Below are 26,017 nucleotides of genomic sequence, written 5' to 3' on the forward strand. Positions count from 1 at the left end.
TCACTTACTCTTTAGCTTTCATCGAGTTCTTGTCCTTGACAGATTGACAAGAGTGCACTTACAATATCAGAGCTTTGTCTTTTCTTGATTAAGAGTGGATTACCCATTTTTTTTGATAAGACATAAGCGCATTAGAAGTTGCGGATTACCCTCTTTTAAACTGATATTGTTCTTAGTATTTTCTTTGTTATCAATTCCTCTCTTCTATTTGTTTTGAGCGTTATTAGACATCTTCTCTTTTCTAAGTGCTACTATGGCAGAGCTTGTTGAAATGAAGAGTGCAATGGCACAGATGCAAGAACAATTGAGGGAGTTAATGCTTGCGATGCATCAACTCAATTTACCACCACAAGGAGCAACAAGAATGGTAGGAAGTGAAGATATAGAGATGATTGGGGCTGCTTCAACATCTGCACCAAACCATGTCCCTTCTCCCAGAATGGAACACCCTTCGAGTGTTAGAGAACCAAGAGTTGCCTTGCCCGAGAAGTTTGATGGTACCAGATCCAAGTTTCGAGGATTCATCAATCAGGTCCAACTAGTGATTGAACTTCAACCCCAGAGCTATCCAACTCCAGGGTCACAAGTTAGATTCATTGGTACACTTCTTTCAGGTTCAGCATTGCCATGGTTTTCATCTTTTCTTGAACGACGAGATCCAATATTGGATAATCTGGAGGCTTTTTTGACGGAGTTTCGATCCATGTTTGGAGAACATGATGCAATTCGTGTTGCAACCAACAAGATCCGTATTTTGCGACAAGGCAATCGATCAGTAACATTATATGCTTCGCAATTTCGACAACTTGCAACTGATATCAAGTGGGATGATGCCGCACTTGTGAGTCAATTTCTCTACGGATTACAATATGAGGTAAAGAAATTGATGCTTAATTTACCTGATCCTCAAACATTGAGTCAAGCAATTGACTTTGTTGTGAAGTGCGACAATCGACTTTTTGAATTTCGATCCGAGAGTCGCACAAGTGGGCCTCAACGTTACTACAATTCAATGGCAACACCGACGTCTCCTCAACACATACCTTCAGAAGTAGAGGATATGCAAATTGATGCGGTACGTTTCAAACCTCTTACTGAGCAAGAAAAGTCTCGTCGTCGACAAGAAGGATTGTGCTTATATTGTGGAGAACCTAAGCACACTGCTCAACATTGTCCAAAGAAGCGACGCAACTACAAAATGAGGAGTACGGCTGTCAAAGAAGACAGTATGTCGGAAAACGAGTACGTCCAGCTACAATAGGGACCGTGCGGCTGGAATCTTGTACAACTTCTAATGAAGGTCCTATCCTCTCCTCAGAACCATCTCCTTGTTTTATAATAGATGTGCGTTTAGGACCTAATAATTACAAAGCCTCTGCCTTGGTAGATTCAGGAGCCTCATCTTGTTTTTTAGATGAAGAATTTGCTAGATGTCATAGAATATCATTAATACAAAAAACTAAACCTGTACACGTAGAAGTCATAGATGGTCGTCTGTTGTCTTCTGGAGATGTAACTCACGAAACACTTCCTGTAGATGTAGTAATAAATGGTCATAGTAGTTGCGTAATTTTTAATATAATTAGATCTCCCTCTAATCCAGTAATTTTAGGCTTATCATGGTTAGAAAAGTATAATCCTCGAATAGATTGGATTTCTCGTAAACTTGATTTTCCTCAGAGCATTAGTAACAGTTCTATTAATCAAGTAAAAAACCATGAGTCTAGTATAGTAAAACCCGCACTTATAGGTGCAAAAGCATTTATACACGCAGCAAAAGAAGGATCAACTTTTGCTATTTATGCTGCACCTATTTCTGAAAGCGTAAAGACTTCAAGTGGCATTCCAAGTCAATATCAGGATTATCAAGACGTTTTTGAGAAAAAGAATGCAGATATTCTTCCTGAGCATCGCCCATACGATTGTTCAATCGATCTCAAGGAAGGAACTCTGCCACCATTTGGACCAATTTACAGTTTATCGCAAGATGAGTTGGCTGAACTCAAGACATATATTGACGAGAATTTAGCAAAGAATTTCATACGCCATTCAAAATCTCCAGCAGGAGCTCCAATTTTATTCGTAAAGAAAAAAGATGGATCTTTACGAATGTGTGTTGACTATCGAGGACTCAACAAGATCACAATCAAGAACAGGTATCCATTACCTTTGATATCAGGACTCCTTGACCAGTTAAATCAAGCTAAGATCTATACAAAAATAGATCTAAGAGGAGCATATAATCTAGTACGGATCAAAGAAGGAGATGAATGGAAGACTGCGTTTCGAACCAGGTACGAGCATTTTGAATATAATGTCATGCCTTTTGGACTCACGAATGCACCAGCTGCTTTTCAACATCTCATGAATGATGTATTTCGTGAATCCTTAGACAATTCTGTCGTCTGCTACCTAGACGATATCCTGATTTATTCTAAGAATGTTGAAGAACATGAAATACATGTTCGTCAAGTATTACAAAAACTCAGAGATGCAGGATTGTACGCCAAGATGGAAAAGTGTGTATTTCACACTACTCAAGTTGACTTTTTAGGATACATCATTTCAAATGATGGTCTTATGATGGATTCTAAGAAAGTCCAAACAATCATGGATTGGAAGATTCCAAAGACTGTAAGAGATGTCCAATGTTTCTTGGGATTTGCCAATTACTATCGGATCTTCATCAAAGATTTCTCACGAGTTGCAGCTCCACTTACACGCTTGACTAGTAAAGATAAATTCCAATGGAATCAAGAAGCGGAAGCAGCATTTGAAGCCTTGAAGACATCGTTTGTCTCTGCACCAGTCTTATATCGTGTTGACTTTTTCAAGGTATTTTTTATGGAAACAGACGCATCGGATTTTGCCTTGGGTGCAGTTTTATCACAAATGGGAACAGATGACAAACTTCATCCCATAGCTTTTCATTCAAGAAAATTCTCAGCAGTCGAGATCAATTATGAGATCCACGATAAAGAACTTCTTGCAATCGTGGATTCCTTTCAAGAATGGCGTCATTATTTAGAAGGTGCTTCTAGTCCAGTCACTGTGTATACAGATCACAAGAACCTCGAGTATTTCATGTCAGCACGCGTGTTGAATCGTCGTCAAGCTCGTTGGAGTATGTCTTTGTCAAGATTCGACTTCATTATCACTTATCGGCCAGGAAAACAACAAGGTTTGTCCGATGCCTTGTCTAGACGTTCTTATTTTGCACCAAAAGAAGGAGATGCAGCTTTTGAACAACAAAGAACGGTCCTCTTGAAACCGGAGCAATTTCATCTCCGAGCAGTGAAATCAACATTGACTGTTGATTCAACTTTTCTCAAGCAAATCCAGTCCAGTATGTCCTCAGACCCTCTTGTTCATGATATCGAGAATAATTCTTCCAAGTCTCATGATTCTTCTAAGTTCGAGTTCAAGAATAATCTATTATATTTTGAAGGACGCCTATATGTTCCAGAAGGAAAAGCACGTTTGCGTGTTCTTCAAGCACGTCATGACTTTCCAGCAGCAGGGCACTTTGGATATAATAAGACTCTGGAACTCATATCAAGAGATTTTTGGTGGCTACAAATGTGGAAGTCAGTCAAAGACTTTGTACAATCATGTGATATTTGTTCAAGATCAAAAATTCCTCGACATCGACCTTACGGACTTCTTCAGCCATTACCTATACCAGAACAACCATGGTCTTCTGTTTCTATGGATTTCATCACAGATCTTCCAAACTCAAGATCTTATGATTCTATATTTGTGATAGTAGATCGTTTCACCAAGATGGCACATTTTATGCCATGTACAAAATCTATCACTGGTGAAGAAACAGCTAAGCTTTTCATTGATAATATCTATCGCTATCATGGATTACCTAAAGATATCATATCGGATAGGGGAACTCAATTTGTGTCGAGATTCTGGAGGACTCTTATCAAGATTTTAAAAGTGGACATAAAGCTATCTTCAGCTTTCCATCCTCAAACTGATGGACAAACAGAGCGCGTAAACCAAGTCTTGGAACAGTATTTAAGGTGTACCATCAACTACCAACAAGATGATTGGACAATCCTTCTGCCATTGGCAGAGTTTGCTTATAATAATACGGTACATTCCTCCATGCAACAAACACCTTTCTTTGCCAATTATGGCTATCATCCACGACTTGATACTTTTGATTTTTCAAAAGTTGATAATCCTACAGCAGAAGATATGGCAAATCGGTTGTCAGAGTTACATGCAATAATGAAGGCGCAGTTGAAGAAAGCTCAAGAACGACAAAAGATAAATGCAGATGTATATCGTAAAGAGCAACCACAACTCAACGTGGGTGATAAGGTATGGCTACTTCGTCGCAATATCAAGACCACTCGACCTTGTGACAAATTGGACTATCGTAGGCCTGGCCCCTTTTCTGTTTCTGAACAGATCAACCCAGTTGCATATCGATTACATCTACCGGAGTCAATGAAGATCCATCCTGTATTCCACGTGTCTCTTCTTGAACCATATAAGACAGTGGATATACAAGGAAGAAGACAAATGCCACCGCCTCCTATAGAAGTAGATAATAATGAAGAATTTGAGGTGGAAGAGATATTAGACTCAAGGCGGCGCCGAAATAAGCTGGAATATCTTGTTCATTGGTGCGGATATGATATTAGTGAGCGCACATGGGAGCCATCCAGGAATCTAGCAAATGCATCAGCTAAAGTCAAAGTTTTTCATCAACGACATCCATCAAAACCAAGATGAAAACCTCTCTTATAAAAGAGACAAGATTGAGGCAAGATAACATTCAATTTCCTATCCTTGTTTGTAACTTCTTTGCATTTTGTGACGCTAATTAGATGGAGAGCCAACAAACAGCGGATTCAACTCAAGAACCTTCGTTTGCTGACTTACCGGATGAGACATTGCGATTGTCACAACCTTCAAGATGACGCAACCGAGATGAAGACCCTCAAGAACGACATGTTCTTCCTCGAATAGATGGTGAGATACAACGCGTTTGGTATCACGACCTTGGAAGAGATTCTCGATGTTTGGTGATATTATTGGAGATAGGAACGACTCCTCATGGTGTTTCAAATGTATTATTTGAAGGAAGTTATGAAGGCCTCAACAGTGATCAAATAACAGGGTGGTCTTCTCGTCCTGGAATGGGACACTATCGATGGCTAAGAGGACCCATCAACTATCTTCGAAGAGAACAAAGATCAGAGTATGTAGCAAATACAATTCGCCGCATATTAGATTTTTTCAATATATAATCACCGCTCCTCGTGGAACTCGTCCCTAGAAGGGGGGGTAATGTCACGGACATACATATAATTACCTATATGAATAGATAAAAGTATGTAAAAGTAGATAAAAGTAGGTTAATTGTGTAATATCTTCTAGAGAAGCTTCTTAGAAGCTTCATAGACGCTGCTTTGACTTTATAGGAGTCTATAGTTGACTTTTAGGTTAGAAACTTGGTCAACAAGTTAGCCATGTGCCACACATGTTGGAAGCTTAAAGAACAAGCTAACTACGTGGTCCATCCATAGAAAACTTGCCTTGCAAGCAAAGGCATGTGGCCTAGAAAGTCAACATATATTGGAGGTCTTATAGAACATCGCCACGTGGCTTCTAGTTAGATAGTATATATAGAGGCAAGAGTGAAGCCCTCTTCACTCTTGTCAACTCCTTTCTTGCTTCTAGTCTAGTTTCAAGGGTCTCTAGTTTTCTTGTATTTTGGCAATAGCCATTCCAGTTTCTTTCTTAATATACATATTTCTATTTTGTCCTATTTCTTTTTGAGAAAAGTCTCACTTACTCTTTAGCTTTCATCGAGTTCTTGTCCTTGACAAATAGTTATTTTAGTTTAATATTATACTATCTTTGAGTGATTTTTTAATCTTTTTAAGTGACACAAGAGTTTATTGGATTTTTAATTCTTTGAAATTCATATCCTTGATAATTTGATAAGAGTTCTAATTCATTGTTCTTGTTTTGTTTTAGAAGTGAGTGGATTATATCACTTCTATTATTATATTTTGAAAGGTTTAGACTACATATCTTTAAATTAATTTTTAGTTTTTTAATATTAAATTTTTTTTAAAAATAAACTATCTCTCTTTATAGAAATTTTTATTTGATATTATAAGTTACAAATTAACTTCCTTTAATATGACTTGTGAGTTTATTTGAGTTGTCTTTAAAAGGAAAAATTATAGATGATACTCATAGCAGAAGTAAGAATAGATTTGTAACTATTATAGATCTTCATAAGCTTGTCAACATTGTTAGGCTCAAAATTTCACATATTTTCAACATGAACTATAGATGTATTATTTCTATGCCTATAGAAGAAGTCAACAATGAAATTCAAAGTCTATGCCAAAAAGTTGTGCAATTGAAAAAAAACAAGTAGATCAAATTTAGAATTAAATACAAAAAAATACTATTTTTATAAATATAAAAGAGACAATGATAAATATGCTAAAAAATATCTACTTACCATCTATGTGGCAATATTCTACAGGACTTTCAAAAACGTATTGACTTTGCATGACACGTATCTTGACTTGCAAGATAAGCTTTTTATATGGATGCCACATAGTTAGCTTGTTTTGCAAGCTACCAATACATGTGACACATAGATAGCTTGTTGACCAAGTTTCTAACCTATCAATCAGCTACAAATATATGTAAAGTCAAAACAATGTCTATAAAGCTTCTAGATAGCTTTTCTAGAAGATATTATTAATCTATTTTTACCTAATTCTACCTATTAATATTACTTAAATAATGATTATGGTAGATATATATCCATGACATTATCTCCTCTTCTAAAGACAAGTTCCACAAGGAGCGATGATCATATGTTAAAGAAGTCTAAGATATGGCAAATAGTATTTGTTACGTGTTTTGATCTTTGTTTCCTTTGAAGATAGTTGATAGGTCTTTTCAACCATAAATAATATCTCACTTCAAGGTGAAAAGACCACCCTGTGATTTGATCATTGTTAAAACCTTGATAACTTCCTTCAAACAAAATATTTGTAATACCATCAAGAGTTGTGCCTACTTCTAATAAAATCACCAAATATTAAGAATCTTTTCCTAGGTTGTGATACAAAACACGCTATATCTCACCATCTATTTGATGAAGAATATGTCGTTCTTAAAGGTCTTTATCTCTATTACATCATTTTGAAGGCTATGATAATTGCAATGTCTCATCTAGTTTGTCAGTAAATGATAGCTCTTAAGTTGAATGTACTAGCTATTGGTTTTCCATCTCTCCTTGATGCCACAATTATATAGAAACTACAAACAAAGTTAAAAAGTAGAATGCAAACTTTTTTGAATTATGTTTCTTTTATAGCAAAAATCTGATATCTTTCATCTTAATTTTGATGGATGTCATTAGTAAAAAGCCTCCATTGTCTTTGTTTTATTTACAAGATGCTTTGCTCGCTTCCATGTACATTCACTAATATCATATCGACATAAATGGATAAGATATTTCAACTTATTTTGGTGCTGCTTTTAGTTTAGAACTTCTTCCACTTCAAACTCTTTATTATTGTCTATTTCTGTAGAAAGAGGTGGGACTTCTCTTCTTTTTGGTATATTCACACTCTTATATGGTTTAAGAAGTGACATGTGGAATACAAGATAGATTTTTATTGACTTTGGTAGATGTAATCGATAATCAATTGGATTGATTTGTCCACAAATAGAAAAAGGTCCAAGCTTGCAACAATCCAACTTATCATAAGGATGAGTAATCTTGATATTATGATGAAGTAACTATACTTTCTCACTTACATTAAATTGTGGTTGTTCCTTTCAATGAGTATCCAAGTTGGTCTTTTGTCATTCTTGAGCTTCTTTTAATTGCACCTTTATTATTACATATAGCTTTGACAAACTATTTGCCAAACTTTTTACTGTAGGATTATCAACTTTTGAAAACTCAAAAATATCAAGTTATAGATAATAAACATGATTGACAAAGAAAGGTGTTTGTTACGTAGAAAAATGCATCATATTATTACAAGCAATCTTTGCCAATGGTATGAGGGACTTCCAATCTTCTTGTTGATAATTGACTGTATACCTTAAGTATTGCTCCAAAACTTAGTTACATATTCTATCTATCTATCAATTTGAGAATAAAAGGCCAAAGAAAGATTTATGTCTATCTTTAGAATCTTAAAAAGGAATCTTTAAAATCTTGATACAAATTGAATCTCCCTATCCAATATAATATCTTTTCATGACATATGATATCGATAGATATTACTAAGAAAAAACTTAAATTTTTTTCACCTATGATAGATTTTGTGTATAGTACAAAATGTGTCATTTTGGTAAAGCGATCTACTATCACAAATATAAAATTGCACAAATTTAAGACTAAAATATTTAATAAAATCCATAGGAATAAAAAACCATAGTTGTTTTGAAATAGGTAATGACTAAAGAAGTCCATAAGGTCAATGCTGAAGAGTTTTTGACCTTGAACACATGTCACATGATTGAATAAAGTCTTTTACAACCTTTCACATTTGCAACCACAAAAAATCTTTAGATATTAGCTCCAAAATCTTGTTGTATTCAAAATGTCCTATTGCTAGAAAGTTGTAATGTACTTAAAGAACATGTAAATGTATTTTTTTTTTAACATATATGCGTCATTCAAAATAAAGTAGGTTATTTTTGAACTCAAACTTGGAAGTATCACGTGACTTAAAAGAAGTATTCTTGATATCATAAACAAGAAGATCAGAGGATATATTTGATTGAATTTTCTTGAGAAAAGTTGAATCAACAATCAATGTTGATTTTAGTGCTCAAAGATGAAATTATTTTGGCATCAATAAAATTGTCTTTTGTTGATCAAAAGTTGCATCTTCTTCTTCATGTACAAGATAAGACTATCTAGAAAGGACATTGGACAAAGCTTATTATTTTCTTGGCCGATCAGTGATATTGAATTCAAATCTTGACAAAAACATGTTCCAATGAGCCTGACAATGATTCAAAATATATGCTAATATGAAATACTTGAGATTTTTGTGATCCATATATACAGTGACTAGATTAAAAGTGCTTTCTAGATAATAACATCATTCTTAAAAAGAATCCGTAATTGCAAGAAGTTCTTTGTTGTAGATCTTATAGTTAATCTTGGTTGCTAAAAATTTCTTAGAATAGAAAGCTATTAGGTGGAGCTTATCATCTTCTCCTATTTGTGAAAAAACAGGATCAATAGCAAAATTTGATGCATTTGTTTTCATAAAAAATACCTTTGAAAAGTCAACATGATATAAGATTAGTATAGAAATAAATGCTGACTTCAAGGCTTCAAAAGATGCTTCAACTTCTTTACTCCAATTAACTTTGTCTTTGTATGTAAGACGTATAAGAAGAGTTGCAACTTGAGAAAAATTCTTGATGAAGATTCGATGTAATTAGCAAAGCCCAAAAAGCATTGGACATCTCTTACTATTCTTGAAATCTTTTAATTTATAATAATTTGAATTTTTTTTGGATCCATGATAAGTCTTTCGTTGAAAATGATATATCCTAAGCAATCAACTTGAATAGTGTGGAATACACACTTTTTCAACTTGGTATGCAATCTTACATCTCTAAGTTTTTGTAAGAGATGATGAACATGAACTTCATACTCTTTTGTATTCTTAGAATAGATTAAAATATTATCTAAGTATAAAACAACAAAATCATCTAGAAATTCACAAAAAACATCATTCATAAGATGTTGAAAAGTACATGGTATATTTGTGAGTCCAAAAGACATGACATTATATTCAAAGTATCCATATCTTGTTCAAAATGTAGTCTTTTATTCATCTCTTTGTTTAATGCAAACCAAATTGTACTTGCTTCGTAGATCTATTTTTGTATAGATCTTAGTTTGATTTAATTGATCAAGAAATCTACATATCAAGGATAAAGGATATCTATTCTTGATGGTAATCTTGTTGAGTCCTTGATAATCTATACACATTCACATTGATCTATCTTTTAACTTCACAAATAAGATAGGAGCTCCAGCAAGAGATTTTAAATGATGTATGAAATTCTTAGCCAAGTTCTCACTAATGTACTTCTTAAGTTCAATCAACTTATTTTATAATAAATTATAAATTAGACCAAATGGTTGCTAACTTCTTTCTTTAAGATCAATTGAGTAATCATATGGATGATACTCTAAAAGAATATTTACATTCTTCTTTTCAAAAATATGTTAAAAATCTTGATATTATCTTAGAATGATACTTAAAGTCTTTTTATCATTAAAAATAGGTGTGGTATAAATAATAAAAGATGATATTTCTTTTGCAGCATGTAAAAAAGCTTTTGTACTTATAAATATAGGTTTGGCTATATTAGACTTATGGCTTACTAAAAAAAATTAATAGTACTTTGACAAAAGTCAAGTTTATGAGAAATTTAATCTATCAGAGGATTATACTTTTCTAGCCATGATAAACCTAAAATGACTAAATTAGAGAGAGACCTAATTATGTTAAAAATTACGTAACTATTATGACCATTTATTGCTACATCTATAGGAAGTATTTTGTGAGTAATATCTCCAAAAGATAATAAACGGCCATCTATGACTTCTACATGTACAAATTTAGTTTTTTGTATTAACGATATTCTATGGCTTTTAACAAATTCTTCATCTAAAAAATATACCAAGAACCCTATTAATTTAAAAGATTGTAATCCACAACTTCTAATATATTTATGTCCTATTAAAAAGAAATGAATAATCTACTCTTTATCAAGAGAAGATAAAGTTCTAATATTATAATTATATTATTATCAATTTGTCAAGGACATGAATTAAAAGAAGATGCATTAATTTGGAAAATTTGTGTAAAAAAAAAGTAAAAAAATAAAAATAAAGAAGTATGTATATTGAAACGAAACTAGAATGACTATTGCCAAAAGACAAAGAAACTAGAGACTCTTGAATTTAGGCTAGAAGCAAGAAAGGAGTTGATAAGAGTGAAGAAGGCTTCACTCTTGCCTCTATATATACTATCTACTTAGGATCTATGTGGCGACGATCTATAAGACCTTCAAAAACATATTGATTTTGCATGACACGTATCTTGACTTGTAAGGCAAGTTTTCTATATGGATACGATATAGTTAGCTTATTCAACAAGTTACCAATACATGTAACACATGAATAGCTTGTTGACCAAGTTTCTAACCTATCAATCAACTACAAATATATGTAAAGTCAAAACAACATTTAGAAAGCTTCTAAAAAGTTTCTCTATAAGATATTATGAAATTAATTTATATTTACTTAATTCTACTTATTCATATTATTTAGGTAACAATTATAATACATATATATCTGTGACACAATGCCAAAAGTAGACTTATTAAAATAATTTATTATTTAAGCAATTATATGCAATAATCAACATTTAGAAAGACACCAAGAAAAAAGATTTGATTGAAGAGGTACAAATCAAGTCATGGCAACAACTTTTAAGTTTGTAGAAGCTTATTTATTAAGTCAAGAACCTATAAAAATTGACACAATACATTTAAAATTTCTTATTAAACAAGAAAAGACTTTATGTCATTATAAAGGATTGCCTTTATATTGTAAAAAATTTAAAGATATTACTCAATATTATCCAAAAAAACAACGTAATCACAAAATAAGAAGTATTATTGCCAAAGAAGATGATGTGTTGAAAAATGAATTTTTCTTGCTACAATAGGAATTATGAGGTTGAAATCTCATACATCTAGTAAAGGTCCTATTTTCTTCTCAAATCCTTTATCTTATTTTACAATAGAAGTTTGTTTAGAATAAAAAAAATTACAAATTCTTTGCATTATTAGATTCAAAAGTATTATCATGCTTTATAGATAAAGACTTTGTTAAAAAATAAGAAATATCTTTAATTAGAAAAAATAAACTTGTGCATATAGAAATTATAGATGATTATTTATTATCTTTTAGAAATATTACTTATAAAATATTTCCTTTAGATGTAACAACTAAAAGTTATTATAGCTTAGTAATATTTAATGTAATTAGATTTCCTTCTAATTTAATTATTTTAGGATTATCATGGCTATAATAATATAACCTTTGAATAAATTGGATTTCTTATAACCTTTATTTTTTTCACAGTTTAGCCTAAGATTTTGTTAGTCAAATAAAAATCCATAAGTTTAATATATCCAAACTCTGATTCATAGGTACAAGAGTTTTCATGCATGCTACAAAAGAAGGATCAATTTTTGTTATATAAACAACATTTATTTTCAATAAAAAAAAAATTCAAGTGATATTTTAAGTTAGTACCAAGATTATCAAGACATTTTTTAGAAGAAAAATGCACATATTCTTTCAAAGTATTATCCTTATGATTATTTTATCAATCTTTAAGAAAGCATTTAACTTTTATTTGGACCAATCTAAAGCTTATCAAAAAATAAATTGGCTATACTTAAGGAATATATTGACAAGAATTTGGTTAAAAATTTCATATGCCATTCTAAATCTTTAATAGAAGCTCTTATTTTATTTGTGAAGTAAAAAAATGAATCTTTGTAAATGTGTGTGATCATTAAAGATTCAATAAGATCACCATCAAAAATAAGTATCTTCTATCTTTGATTTTAAGACTTCTTGATCAACTTAATTAAACAAAGATCTATATAAAAATAGATCTACAAAGAACAAACAATCTAATACACATCAAAAATAAGATGAATGAAAGATTACATTTTGAACTAAGTAAGGAAATTTTCAATATAATGTCATGCTTTTTGAATTTACAAATACACCAATTATTTTTCATCATTTAATGAATATTTTTTTTTTTTAGAGTTTCTTGATGACTTTATCATTTTTTATTTAAATAATATCTTAATTTATTCTAAGAACACTTTATATTTGTCATGTGTTATAAAAATTAAGAGATGTACAACTATATATCAAGATAAAGAAGTGTATATTTTACACTATTCAAATTAAATTTTTAAGATATATTATTTTAAAGAATATACTTATAATAGATCTTAAGAAGGTTTAAGCTATCATGGATTTAAAGATCTCAAAAACAATCAGAAATGTATAATTTTTTTGAAATTTGATAATTATTACCAAATCTTCATCAATTTTTTTTTTCAAATTGCAGCTTCTCTTATATGTTTAATCTATAAAGAAAAACTTGAGAATAGCAAAGAAGTCAAAACATCATTTGTGGCCTTAAAGACAACATTTATTTTTGTACTAATCTTATTTCAAGTTAACTTTTTTAAGGTATTTTTTATGAAAATAGATGCATCAAACTTTACTATTATTAGAATGTTATTACAAATAGAAGTACATGATAAGTTCTATCCAATGAATTATATTCTAATAAATTTTTAGGAATTGATATCAACAACAAAAACCACAACTAAGAACTTACTGCAATCATGGATATATTTTAAGAATGGCGTCATTATTTAAAAAGAACTTTTAATCCAATCATTTTATATATGAATTGTAAGAACCTCAAGTATTTTATGTCTACATGTATTTTGAATTGTTGCCAAGTCCATTAGATCATGTGTTTATCAAGATCACTCATTAATCCAAAAAATCAACAAGATTTGTCAATCATTCCTATCTTATACCAAAAAAAAAGAGATGCAACTTTTTATCAATAAAAAATAATTCTCTTCTAGCTAGAGTATTTTCATCTTCAAGTAATTAAATCAATATTAATTGTTAATTCAACATTTTTCAACCAAATTTAATTTAATATGTCTTATGATCTTTTTATTGATGATATTAAAAATAATTCTTTTAAGTTTTATGGTACTTTTAGGTTCAAGTTTAAGTTCAAGAATAATCTATATTATTTCAAATGACAATTATATATTCCAAAAGGTAAAGTATGATTATGTATTTTTTAAGCTTGTCACAACTTCTTAAGAATTGAACATTTTGGATACAACAAGACTTTAAAACTAATATCCAAAGATTTTGGTGGCCACAAATATGGAGGGCAATCAAAAATCTTTTTACAATCATATGATGTTTATTCAAGATAAAAAATTCCTTATAATCGCCCTTATGCACTTCTTTAGCTATTACTTATTCTAAAAAAATCATGGTCTTCTATTTCTATGGATTTATCATGGATCTTCTAATCTCAAATTCTTATGATTCTATATTTGTAATAGTAGATTGTTGTATCAAGATGGAATATTTTCTAATATGTACAAAATTTATCACAAGTGAAGAAACAACTAAGTTTTTATAAAATAAAATAAAATAAAATCTCTAGTTATATACATCACAAATATATATATTAAATGATCTAAGTATTGATTGTGATTAAATAAAATAAAATAAAATAAAATCTCTAATTATATACAAATAAACAAATAAAAAAAACAAATATGTGTTTTTTTATTATGATTAGATCAGTTTTAGAAAAGTTACATAAATATAAAAGTGTTAAGCATATGATTTGGACCATGGAGAGGTAAGGAAGAAAAAAAAAACATTGAAGTTGAAAAAAAGAACATCATATACACTGTCCAATGTTTTGATATTCTGTTCACATCAATGTCACCATGATTTTGTAACCACAGACTTACTCAATTGGTCTCCATATTACACTGTCCAGAAACAAGTGAAGTAAAACTCCTGAGTGGGATATCCAGATTTCAACTTACATTGGATGGATTTAGAACTATTATTTAGAACTGTGCTGCTTTAGCCAAGTATATGTCTATCCACCCTGTCAGATTCAGCTTCTCTGTAGATTGCATGCTATACAATGCCAGCATTTCATTAATCCAGTTGGTTCCCACCCGATTGCAGAATTGACAGGAGCACGAGAAACTACACAATCCTTCATAGCCGCCTGATCATGGCTGTATTCAAGCAAAGAAACAAGCTCATATGACCACACATTCTATCTCATAATACATGAAGTTAGTATCATTTATCAAGCACATTGCTTGAGTAGAAAACGTGACCACTGCAATATAAATGAAGAAAGACATGCAAAGATTTAAATCCAGTCAGTAAAATGAAAGTAGCAAGAAACTGCACATTCAAGGTTGATTTCAACCCAACATGCAAGCAAAGCTCATCTAGCATGTAAGTAAAGTAAAACTTCCACACCCAACCCGTTCCAGACTCACAATACGACAATCCTTTAATACAAAAATTAAAAAAACTCCTATGATATGCATCATGAGCATCAGCAAAGGTGAATAACCCACATCCACTCGAGTGTTTGTTTATTTATTTATTTATCTACTTTGACACAAATCCACTTCAGTTTTCAGCTTTATAGAACGAATCTTATTTAGGGTGAATGATGCAAATCAGACAGGTAACCTTAAGGTAGATAAACCTGAGCGACCTTCTTTCCTGGCGAACCTGGGACATCCATGTAATCTTGTCTGGAAACCAGAGACTACTGAATAAGACAACGTTTTGAGATACGACACACACCCAAAATTTTAATAAAACATCACTGACAAAGTTCATCCAAGTACATACATCATCAAAGCATCCATGCAGGAGCATAAACACATCAACTACAGTGAAAAGAATCAACAGAAATTGAAAGCTTACTGAATCTTGCGAGAGAGCTGATAAACTCCTGTTGTACACATTGCAACATTGACACAGAACAAGTTCCAGTTTTTCTGAAGGTCCCGAACCACATAGAAACAAATGAACACTGAATTTTCGACCATTATCACACTGACTTCTTTTGATTTATTTTTAAGCATCTAGACGACCTAATCTCTACGTACTTCTTGTGCAAGACAGCACAACCATCACATGAAGTAAAACTTGTGGTATCTGAGAAAGTTCATGCGCTCGTCAGGAAATTAAAAATCAGCATGCTAAGAAAATGCCACAAACAGAAGGACATAAGGAGAAACAAACAAACCGGAACAATAACCATGCTGTATCGGGACCAAATCAAGCCAGAGGCTGCTACAGCTGCAGAACACGTGAAGGTACACATATCATTTAGTATGTAAGACCGCAGTAAATCCTTATATTCCTGACAATCTTCGGTTTATAAATTTGAAGGGTGTATTATCATTGTTAATATTAGTACAACATTTCAAGAACGTTCCAACGAGCGTGTTCCAGACAGGGTATCACAAATGCAGGACGAAAGTGGGGAGCACAAAGCTGCAAAGAAGTTCAAGTTTACCGATCTGTTGCGGATATGAAATCGCTTCAGGTGGCATTGAAAAATCAGAAACGTTCGCTATAGAGATGCCCCATTTAAATGTTGGTGCCCAGAAATGAACTGCAAACCACGAGCAGAAGCAAAGACAGGACATCGCAATCTCTTGCTTAGTTTAGAACGCATGTTATTCAAAAGAATGTCGGTAGCAGGATCAAGCCGAGAATCCGATGCTAAAAATACAGAAAGGCAATAGAAGAAGAATCGAGGCACACAATCACCCCCTGTCTCACTAAGCTTCACGACTCAAATAAAGCTCATAGAGACCTAAACCCACCATACATGCCCTCACAGTGACTGAAGAGAATCAGTATCCAATTCACTAATAAAACAGCTACTTATCATGCTTCACCAAATCTAGCTAAAATTTAATTGAGGCATCCTATATTCATAATCCAATACCACTGCTAATGTTTGCAACAACTCCAGCTTATCATCAGCATATGACATCGTACCCAAACACCCGTTTACTTGAAAATCGCATACAAATGTCTACGACCATAATAGCGGAGTTACAACCAACTCCTGGTATTTTCACTCATCCCCAACGAACGGGCAAGTAGAACCGCGCGTGTAGGAAAATTGGCACAAACAAGAGAGACACAACAAGGTTGAAGCGATCAATCTTCTACTCACTGGTTTTAGGGCCGGTAGGGTGGTTCCAGAGCGCAGAAACTTTGAAGGCCATGAGAATGGACCAAAATAAATGAAACAACAAAACAAATCAAATCAAATTACCAAAAACCCAAAAACAGCTAGTGCAGTCGGCTACATGCACATCCCCACAACAACCCTAAGGAAGTTTGAACTGAACTTGCAGGAACGAAAACAACCATCACGTAACTAACAGTTCAGAATGACTCTCAAGCTTCCTTCAACAACTCCAACCCAAACCAGCGAATAGAAACTCTTCCATCCCTGCATTTCATCCGCCTGTTCCATCTTATGAAACTCCACATTCCAGGTCACATGCACCCACACAGCAATTGGGTCCCTCTCAAAATCTGCCTCCCTCCCTCGTGGTGATCCTCCGTCGAGCTCCGCTCCGAAGCTTCAACCTCAAAGGGGAGCGGACCACACCAGCCTTCCAAACCCACTGCACGAACCAGAAGAACCAGGAAAAGGGATGATGCTCACAGACCATGGATAATGGGCATTAATAAATGTGAGGATGCGACACAAAGCTTCAGAGCTCTATGGTGGTCGCAGCAGGGAGTGTGTTTGTGTGCATCTTCTGCCTCAACATTGTGCTGGGCTGATTCCTGCAGGCTACTAAAGTGGGAGCTGGGTCCAAGGCTGTTAAAGGTGGCGTTGATGAGGGCCATGTTGGCATTGGAATCCCTTGCAAAGGATGCAATTTGTGCTTCTCATACACTCACAGAGAGAGAGAGACCATGGAATTTGAAGCATGCAGCAGCTTTATCAGGAGTTTCTACCAGGATTTTATCAGCAAATGAATCTTATCAGAAGTTCCTAGATGACCTTTTCCTCCTCTTATACTTCTGTTATTTTCTAGTGGTGGTGGTGGTTGTTTATCTCATCAGTATATGTCCATTTCTATCATGTGCATTGTGTTGTGAGCTTCTTTCTTTCGTTCTATTTTTTTTGTTTTTATTTTATTTTATTTGTCTTCATGTGTGTGAATGTTATATTTTCAGGCTTTTTGTGACTTGTTTGGGTTTGAGGGTTGATAATGTAGGCTTCTGATCTTTGGATTTACTATCTGGACGTCTATTTGAATGTTGAGTCGTGTTGTTGATTATTTGTTTCGTTTACATAATTATTATTTTGTGTAATTTTTTTAATGATTTATTTAATATCATAATGTATGTGTTTATGTTAGCTTTGAGATTTGAGTGTCATTTGATGGATAATTCATTATTTCTTCTATTCAACATTTCTAAATCATTTGTTTTAAAGGAATATATTTTCTTTAAAAATGTTAAAATAAAACTGAGTTTTAAATGGTTTATTTTAAATTTGGAATTCCTTTCATCATGTGTTTATCGTAACTACTTGATTGTATTTTTTTACAAATTTGATTTGTCGATTTTATTTTCTTATTGAATGCTATACAATTTTTCTTTGAAGTGGCAGTATACCAAATTAAGGAACCAATACATCAAAAAGTGAGGCATGTATGTATGTATGTATGTAAAATTCTTGAAAATTTATGATTATTTTTATAAACTGCTCAAGATCTTATGGAAAATCAAAGCATCTTAGAAACAAGTCCATAATAACAAATATAATATGCATGTTTATGATTCTTGAAAATATGGTTAATGAAACCACCAAATTATAAAAATTATCATTTATTATATAAAAAAAAAATCAACTTGTTGTGCACATTTACATAATTAAAAATCATTGACTACTTCAATTCCAATGACTGTGTTTTAACATTGTGCTAAATTTGAATTACACATTAAAGAAACAACATAAAATTTCTACTCACATTCAAGATGCAAGTATAGAATTGTTGTGGTACATGTTTTTTGAATGAATATATATATGTATATATATATATATAATTTCTGTACATTTATCACAAGTTTTTAATATACTAAGTATGTGCTCTTTTGTTTCTAGCTTTAACACTATCTATCTTGTAATAGACAAATTATTTTGGTTTGATACTTCTTATATCCTTGAACCAATGTTGTAACATGTACTGTTAAACCAACAATCACAAAATAAGCCAAATAGACTTGTATCCCCATAAAATTTTGCAGAATATGTTTTAATTTCATTACAAAATGTTAATCCATTAGAACAATGATAACTGATTCCGCAGACATCCATAACCAGACATTGATTCGGATCTTCAAACACGGCCATTTGGAATTTCACGGCTCATTAAAATCAAGCAAATACCGACAAAATCTGAGCACAACTTCCGCCCCCAATGTGAACGGAGCATCACGAATCCAGTTCTAAAATATCCCGAACCAGTTTTCCCAATGTGAAGAAGAAACGGTATCGAAAATAATACGAACCTCCGCTGGAAGGTGTGAACAGGGTAACACGAGTCAAAGCAATCGCAACGAACCTGAAATTCCCACCCCGCGCACACGCACTTACACGAATGCCGGGAAATTCGAATCCTGTGCCTTGGCGGATTTGTCGAGGCACGGTCTCGGCGGTCCGTCGCGAGAGCCCGAAGTCAGTCGCGAATGCGAGAAAATAGCGTGGGGGTACGGTTAATTGCGAGGCGGGGGTCACAGCAACGAAAGCAAGCGATGTCGTGACCCTCTTCCAGAGACAGATCGCGTCAGTGCTGCGCGGCCTGTTGGAAATCCTCGCAGGCGCACCCAGTTGATCTCTCTCTCGCTGGATTGATTCGTCGTAGATCCAGCACCATGTGAAGAGCTGCGCAATGCGGGCAGGTCGTGGAAAGTGAGCTCCTCTGTTTGATATTTGGGTTTTGAAGTTGGGTCGCGAATTTTAGGGTACGGGAGGAAGTTGGGGTTTTATATCTCTTTATTATTATTATTATTATTATTATTTGTGAGGGCTTTTGAGGACTGGAGGAGGTTTTTGGAGAGTTGCCGGGGATGGAAGGGATGCGGACGAGGTGGGGATGCTGGTGTCAGCTAGCGCTCGTAGTTGGGGTGTGGCTGCTACTGACTCAGCAAGCGCTCGGGATCCGGTTCGTGATCGACAAGAAGGAATGTTTCCAGCATGAGGTGCCTAATGACGGCGACCAAGTGCTCGTTTCGTATGTCGTAATCAAGTCTGAGAGTGCGTGGACCTTCGACCACGCGTCGGTTGGAGTAGACCTCATTGTGCGTTGACGTGTCTCTTGCCCACACTTTTGCCAGGATTTGTGTATTTTTTATTTCATGCATATTTTATTTCTTTGGTATAATGATCGAGGTCAGGTGACAGGGTGCTGCTTTCAAGAAGGGGTAAAAGCAGTGGATAAATATGTTAGGCACTTTTTGCGTGTGCTTGGTGGATGAGGAGATTGAGCCGGCGAGGATAGAACTGGAATGAAATCAATGGCGATTGATGCGCAGGTTGAAGCACCTGCAGGTTATCAGGTGCACAGCTCGAAATCCAAAGTGGAAGACAAATTCAACTTCATAGCAGTGCGGAGAGGGCTTTACAAATTCTGTTTCTACAACCGGAACTATGTGCATGAGAACGTGGATTTTGATGTCCATGTCGGTCACCACATTACTGATATTGATGTGCAGCTTGTCAAAGATGGTGAGTATCATTTTAATGCGATCCTTTTCTACCTTGAGGCCCAACAACACGTTCAATATCAAGTTGTATGTCTTATCTGTGGGTTTTCTACTGTCTTGCTTGTCCACCACTTGTTTTGAAAAGCATGCAAGGATGGCTAGATTTTTCCCTGTTACATTTAGTATCACTTCAAAACACGTCGGTCATCGGTACTGGGTGGTTGCTTTGCAGAGCATATTGATCCATTGATTTGGCAAATTGAGAGGCTGGAGGAATCTTTGTACTCTATTCAGTTCGAACAACACTGGCTTCTAGCTCAGACTGACCGTCAAGAAATTGGTATGCACCATGTTTACCTTTCTCAGAACATGAGTAAATCTGCATTGACAATGCACGTATTGGAACTCTTTATTTTCTTTTCTTATTTGTTCCTTTTTTTTCCTTTCTTTCTTTTTACTTCTTCTTCCTCTTCATCTTTTTCTCCGTCCTCTATACTTGTTGAACTTTTTGCATGTTGTGGGTAATTTCAAGTGGCTTGCATCAAGTAGTTAAAACTATTGTCTGTGAACTTGATTCTAACGCTCTTGACGCACCATGATATAAGCCCCAGATCCAACTAACAACCACACGTTTGGTGTTTTCCTGGGCTTTGGAACATTGTGGTCCAGTCAATGATGCCATGAGCAAGAGGCTTATTTACAAAGCGATACTGGAGGCGCTGGCGCTAGTAGGATGCAGTGTAGTTCAGGTTGTTTTGCTGCGGCGGCTCTTCGAGAAAAAGCTTGGCCAGTCATCACGCGTTTAACAGAACTTTGGCTTTTCCTAACAGTTGCACGCTGTATTTTGAAAACATAGTGGTACGACATTCTTTTGTCATTCCTCAATGTATATTGTTACCATGATACACAATTTAGAGAAAGGATGACTAGTTGGGTTTATGTGTGTAAGGTGCAAAGTTCACCTTCTACAAACCCGTCGTAAGTTTGTTAGCACAGTCTGTGACAGACCTGTCCATGTTCTTCTTTCTAAAATTTGACAAGTAAGCCCATTTGAGGTCTATAGACCTCTTTACTTTTAGAAAAAGTTTGTGTCCTGTCGTAAACTATGTTCTCTATACTTGCTTGATGTGTTAAATGACTTCGTGATCCCGATGGGGCAACTCGATTTGAATTACATGGCATATTACTCTTGCAAGGTCTTGTCTTGTGGCTTCTCTATGAGTTTATATTCGTAGTGCTCCTGGTGAATGTGTGCCATCAGAAGTGGCATATTATTCTTCTAGTAGTGAACTTGTGACATGTTATTAAATCGCAGCACAAGTTAGCAATTCTATCTTCCTAATCTAACAACTCAGAGACAGGAGAGACAGTTACGATTTCACACGTGAATTCTAGTTCAGTGTCTCTGTTATATTGCAATTGGCTGTCAATAGTTTCAACTTGCCGGCCAAGTCGCAAAAGCCTTATGCAGTTTCATGCCTGCACCGTGCTGGGACAATTGTCATGTGTATGCTCACAAATTTTCGATACTGATGGATCAAACGGCAATTGTAAATGATTTCTTTTTAACAATAGTTTATTACTTTCGAAAATTTGTTCTAGATGTAAGGATTTTCAACGGTAGATATCCGTGTTGAAGTTGTGGCACTGTTTGGCACATGGATTCATCAGAGTTCCCAAGGTTGTACTAAATTAATGTGAAATACGTGTGTCAGCTCCTCAAATATGTCAAGCCTCGAAATACGAAAATTCCATCTATTAAAACGGTAATATCGTATCCCTCACAGGTTCTTATACTTAGAATAATCACTACCCTATCAACTGTGTTCCACAAAATCGAACCTCAAAAATGTCACGAAGGATCTGTACATGTAACCCAGGTCCTTCAGATGGTTTTAGTGAAGGTTTGTTAAGAAGGGTTGACCGAACAACGTGCAAGGAGTATCTTCAGAATAGCTCAGTGTCTCTCTACGTTGAATAAAGAACATATACTGAGGATTGCTGCTTGAATATTAATGAGCATGTGCAAAAACTTCTTTGAAATCGAGCACCACGATACAGTAGAGCAATTGTGGCCACCCCATCAATTCGGAACATAAACAAAAGCCCAATAACGAGTTCCGCAGAACATCCCCACAACGAGACTTTTACAGCAGGATTTCACCTATCCGCAGTGCCAGTCTATGTTCTGTAGCCGGCTGGGCAGAACTAAGACTAATATAAATTATATGAAGTTAGACATCAAAATTGATACCAATGGTCGTGGATTACGGTAGTCTTTCCGGTCACCTACGAATGAGACTCATCATGCTAATAGTATGTTTTGACCCTTCTCAATATTGTCTTATTGTTTCTCCCCAGCTCTTTACTTCTCCCTCTGATTTGGTTAAAGCTTCTTTGATCTTTGCTCTCCTTACCCTAAGTTCCAATTTTTTGTGGAAGGGTGTGCATATAGGCATGCATGTAACATTTTAGTTAAAATTGTCAAGTCCCGAGAGGAGACGGTGCTATCCACATCTTCAGATGGCCATTCTTGCAGCTATTGTGAAACTTCCACCGCAGGTGAAATTTTGTAGCTTTGTGGAGACGAAGATTCCCATTTCTGCTGCCTCCAGGCATCATATACATCTGCAAAAGAAAACGGAAGATTATAATTAAGCATCAAGAATGAACAGAGCATAATCTTTATGAATAATTTGGAGACGTTTGATTGAAGCAATTGAGTGCATAGAAATAAATGGCAGGAAATGAATACATCAAACCATGCCCTCGTACTTGAAGACCTACAGATAGGACAAATGTCACTCTTCGTCAAAAGCAATGCCTAAATACTTCCATGTCAGCCCATAGTAAGACTATTCTTTGTCACAAAGAACAAGTCCATTTTAGAGCCCTACTATAGAAGCAAAGAAAAACACATCATTTGGTTCAGTAAGAATAGTATCCTTTTATGCAATTAAATGGCTAAAACCCTTAAAGAGTGCCATTTTTGTTATGATAAGATATGAAAATTATGTTGATAAAAATCAATGCATTTTTATTTTTATATAAAAAATAAAGTATATTTAAACAACATTATAGATTTAAGAGTCAAAATTTTGGATCTAATTAATTTTTAAAAAATAAAACATAAAAATGACTCTATATGTTATATGGTGGTTATACTGATGTACTTGTTTGTAAAGATTGTGCCATTTTTTAAGAATGAATAACTTAAAAAAGCAAGTTTTGATATTATTTGTAACAGAAGATATTGTAAACTAATAAAATATCTTCTTATACAACTTCTTTTACTCATTTCAAAGCCTATCACGAATACAAAAATTTGCTATCTTATCATAGAATTTATTAATACTTTTATAATTACATTCTAAAATTATAATTCTAATTTTAAATTTTAGCTAATTAGAGTTAATATAGAGTGGATATTTGCCATATTCTATGTTAGAATTTTTCTTAATAAAAAATCTAATTAATAGTTTTAAAGATATTAAATTGGTTGTAATCCACCAAATGATGATTTATTGGTTTAATTTTTACAAAAGATTATTCTTTGTCTATTTAACTTCCATTAATGCCTACAATTGCTACTATATTAGTAAGCAAGCCAAAAAAAATTAATTTGTACAAACACATAATTTGGATAAATGTATATGCACAAGAAGTTTTTTTTGAATCTAAATTTGAGATCTATTTTGTTTCATCCATAAAGGGTAGCAATGAGAGACTTTAAAAATAAAAATCATATAAATGAAATATAGTTGGAGATTTAAGATAGAATTATAGTTTATAAAAAGATAGAAAGCTACAATGTTTCTACTTCTACTTCTACAATGCTTCTACTTCTACTTCTACAATGCTTCTACTTCTACTTCTACAATGCTTCTACTTCTACTTCTACTTCTACAATGCTTCTACTTCTACTTCTACTTCTACAATGCTTCTACTTCTACTTCTACAATGCTTCTACTTCTACAACTTTTATTTTTGTACCAATCTTATATATATTTACTTCTTTAAGTCATTTTATTAATTAAAAAAAAATGTATTGAATTTTGACTTAAATGTGGTATTGTTATAAATAAGGGCATATGATAAAATTTATCCAATAGTTTTTTTAATTTTTTTTTTTAGCAACTAAGATCAATAAGAAGATCTACAGTAAAGAAGTTTTTGAATTATGGATTCATTTTAAGAATAGCACCATTATTTAGTAGGCGCTTCAAGTTCAATCATTGTTTATAAAAAATCACAAAAATCTTGAGTATTTTATATAAATATGCATTTTTAATCATTACCAAGCTTATTGAGGCATGTCTTTTTCAAGATTTGAATTCAAGATCACTTATCACTAAGAAAAACAACAAGGTTTGTTAGACACCCTTTCTAGACATTCTTATCTTATATCAAAAGAAGGAGATTTGGCTTTTAATCTACTTAGATAACAAAGATCACAAAAATTCTTAGCATTTTTTTTTCTTGCACTAATATAATACTTCATTTACATGAAAATATTAGCAACCAAAGGTACATACAATAAGATCAACAAGTTACTTAACTATGGTATATTTATTATTAATATTCTTCTAGTCATAGCCTTATTTGAGAGTGATAAACCTAAAGTAGAAGAACTTATTAATGTTGGCACTACCAATAATGTCAAGAATATTGTAAGAAAAATTGTTGTAGAACTAATAGCAAATAAGATCATTTAAAAGGTGATTATCAAAATTTTGAAGGTAAATGCATGAATATCATATATCTATTACAAAAAAATTATTTATCATATCTAAGATATTGTTTGTTGATTGCAACATATAATAGTTTATATATTTATCATTTTTGTATGAACTTTTTTGTTAATATTGAATTATTTTTTTAAATCCAATTTATGAACTTTAATTCAAGTCAAAGATTCAACTTTATTACATAAAAATTATGAAAGTTTATGTTAATATTTTCAACAAATGGAATAACTTCAGGAAAAATTTAGAATATAAATTTAGAAGAATATTAAATAAATCTAATTTTTTTATTTATTAAAGTGACCTATTTTATCTTAACCATCATTGCAATCTTGCAACTTCCATTCTTATTCTCAGCCATTCTTCATTTCCAACTGTTGTTAAGGATGAAAGTGGGAGATTGAAAATGTTGGGAGTGGGGATGACAATTGGGAACAAGGGAATGGCTAGTAATTGGAACAAGGTTGAAAGAGTACAATGATGGGATGATCCAAATTTTTACTACATCATTTTTGATGTTTCCGTATTATGTGAAGTTCTCTTGAGAATGTACTAGATACTTGATTGAAGAAGGAAAACAGGAACTTGCAACAAAATCATCCTAACAACTTTAATAGAATCCTAAAAAACTTTCAATTAAATTATAACAATCCTAATCAATCTTTAATTAAATCCAAGAAGTCTCAACAACTTACAAAAAAAAACATAAAGAAACCATAATTAATGTTAATAAAATATATATAATAAAAAAAATCTTTAAAAAATATCAAAATTAAAAATCTTAATC

The 26,017-nt window shown here is 33.2% G+C and overlaps 2 protein-coding genes across 7 annotated transcripts; one reads left to right on the forward strand and one right to left on the reverse strand.

The window, feature by feature from the left end:
- Positions 1–14,599: 14,599 nt before the first annotated feature.
- Positions 14,600–17,399, reverse strand: LOC112283278 (mitochondrial pyruvate carrier 4). Of its 6 annotated transcripts, none has more exons than XM_024521800.3 (6): positions 16,929–17,373; positions 16,257–16,355; positions 15,984–16,036; positions 15,659–15,686; positions 15,435–15,483; positions 14,600–14,946 (listed from the first exon to the last, which is right to left on the reverse strand). In XM_024521800.3, exons 1-6 carry the CDS (start codon positions 16,978–16,980, stop codon positions 14,820–14,822), a joined length of 408 nt encoding a protein of 135 aa, XP_024377568.1. In that variant the 5' UTR covers positions 16,981–17,373; the 3' UTR covers positions 14,600–14,819. The 6 variants fall into 6 exon arrangements, with proteins under 6 accessions (XP_024377568.1, XP_024377574.1, XP_024377569.1 ...); XM_024521805.3 differs by having other exon boundaries at positions 14,704–14,946; positions 15,419–15,483; positions 16,929–17,398; XM_024521804.3 differs by having other exon boundaries at positions 14,704–14,946; positions 15,659–15,732; positions 16,929–17,353.
- A 1,981-nt stretch (positions 17,400–19,380) lies between these two features.
- LOC112283241 (transmembrane emp24 domain-containing protein p24beta2) lies at positions 19,381–21,569 on the forward strand. The gene is made up of 4 exons (XM_024521709.2): positions 19,381–20,080; positions 20,315–20,507; positions 20,718–20,825; positions 21,155–21,569. Exons 1-4 carry the CDS (start codon positions 19,850–19,852, stop codon positions 21,289–21,291), a joined length of 669 nt encoding a protein of 222 aa, XP_024377477.1. The 5' UTR covers positions 19,381–19,849; the 3' UTR covers positions 21,292–21,569.
- Positions 21,570–26,017: the final 4,448 nt, after the last annotated feature.

This window comes from Physcomitrium patens, chromosome 6 (genome assembly GCF_059467195.1).
Source record: "Physcomitrium patens ecotype Gransden chromosome 6, ASM5946719v1, whole genome shotgun sequence".
NCBI classification, from domain to species: domain Eukaryota; kingdom Viridiplantae; phylum Streptophyta; class Bryopsida; order Funariales; family Funariaceae; genus Physcomitrium; species Physcomitrium patens.

Coding starts and splice junctions, on each gene's coding strand:
- LOC112283278 (XM_024521800.3), bottom strand. CDS start 16,980: ATGGCCTTCAAAGTTTCTGCGCTCTGGAACCACCCTACCGGCCCTAAA. Junction 15,687..15,983: donor ACAGCATGGTTATTGTTCCG/GTTTGTTTGTTT, acceptor TGTGTACAACAG/GAGTTTATCAGCTCTCTCGC. Junction 14,947..15,434: donor CAGGAAAGAAGGTCGCTCAG/GTTTATCTACCT, acceptor GCTTGAATACAG/CCATGATCAGGCGGCTATGA.
- LOC112283241 (XM_024521709.2), top strand. CDS start 19,850: ATGGAAGGGATGCGGACGAGGTGGGGATGCTGGTGTCAGCTAGCGCTC. Junction 20,081..20,314: donor CGGTTGGAGTAGACCTCATT/GTGCGTTGACGT, acceptor ATTGATGCGCAG/GTTGAAGCACCTGCAGGTTA. Junction 20,508..20,717: donor TGTGCAGCTTGTCAAAGATG/GTGAGTATCATT, acceptor GTTGCTTTGCAG/AGCATATTGATCCATTGATT.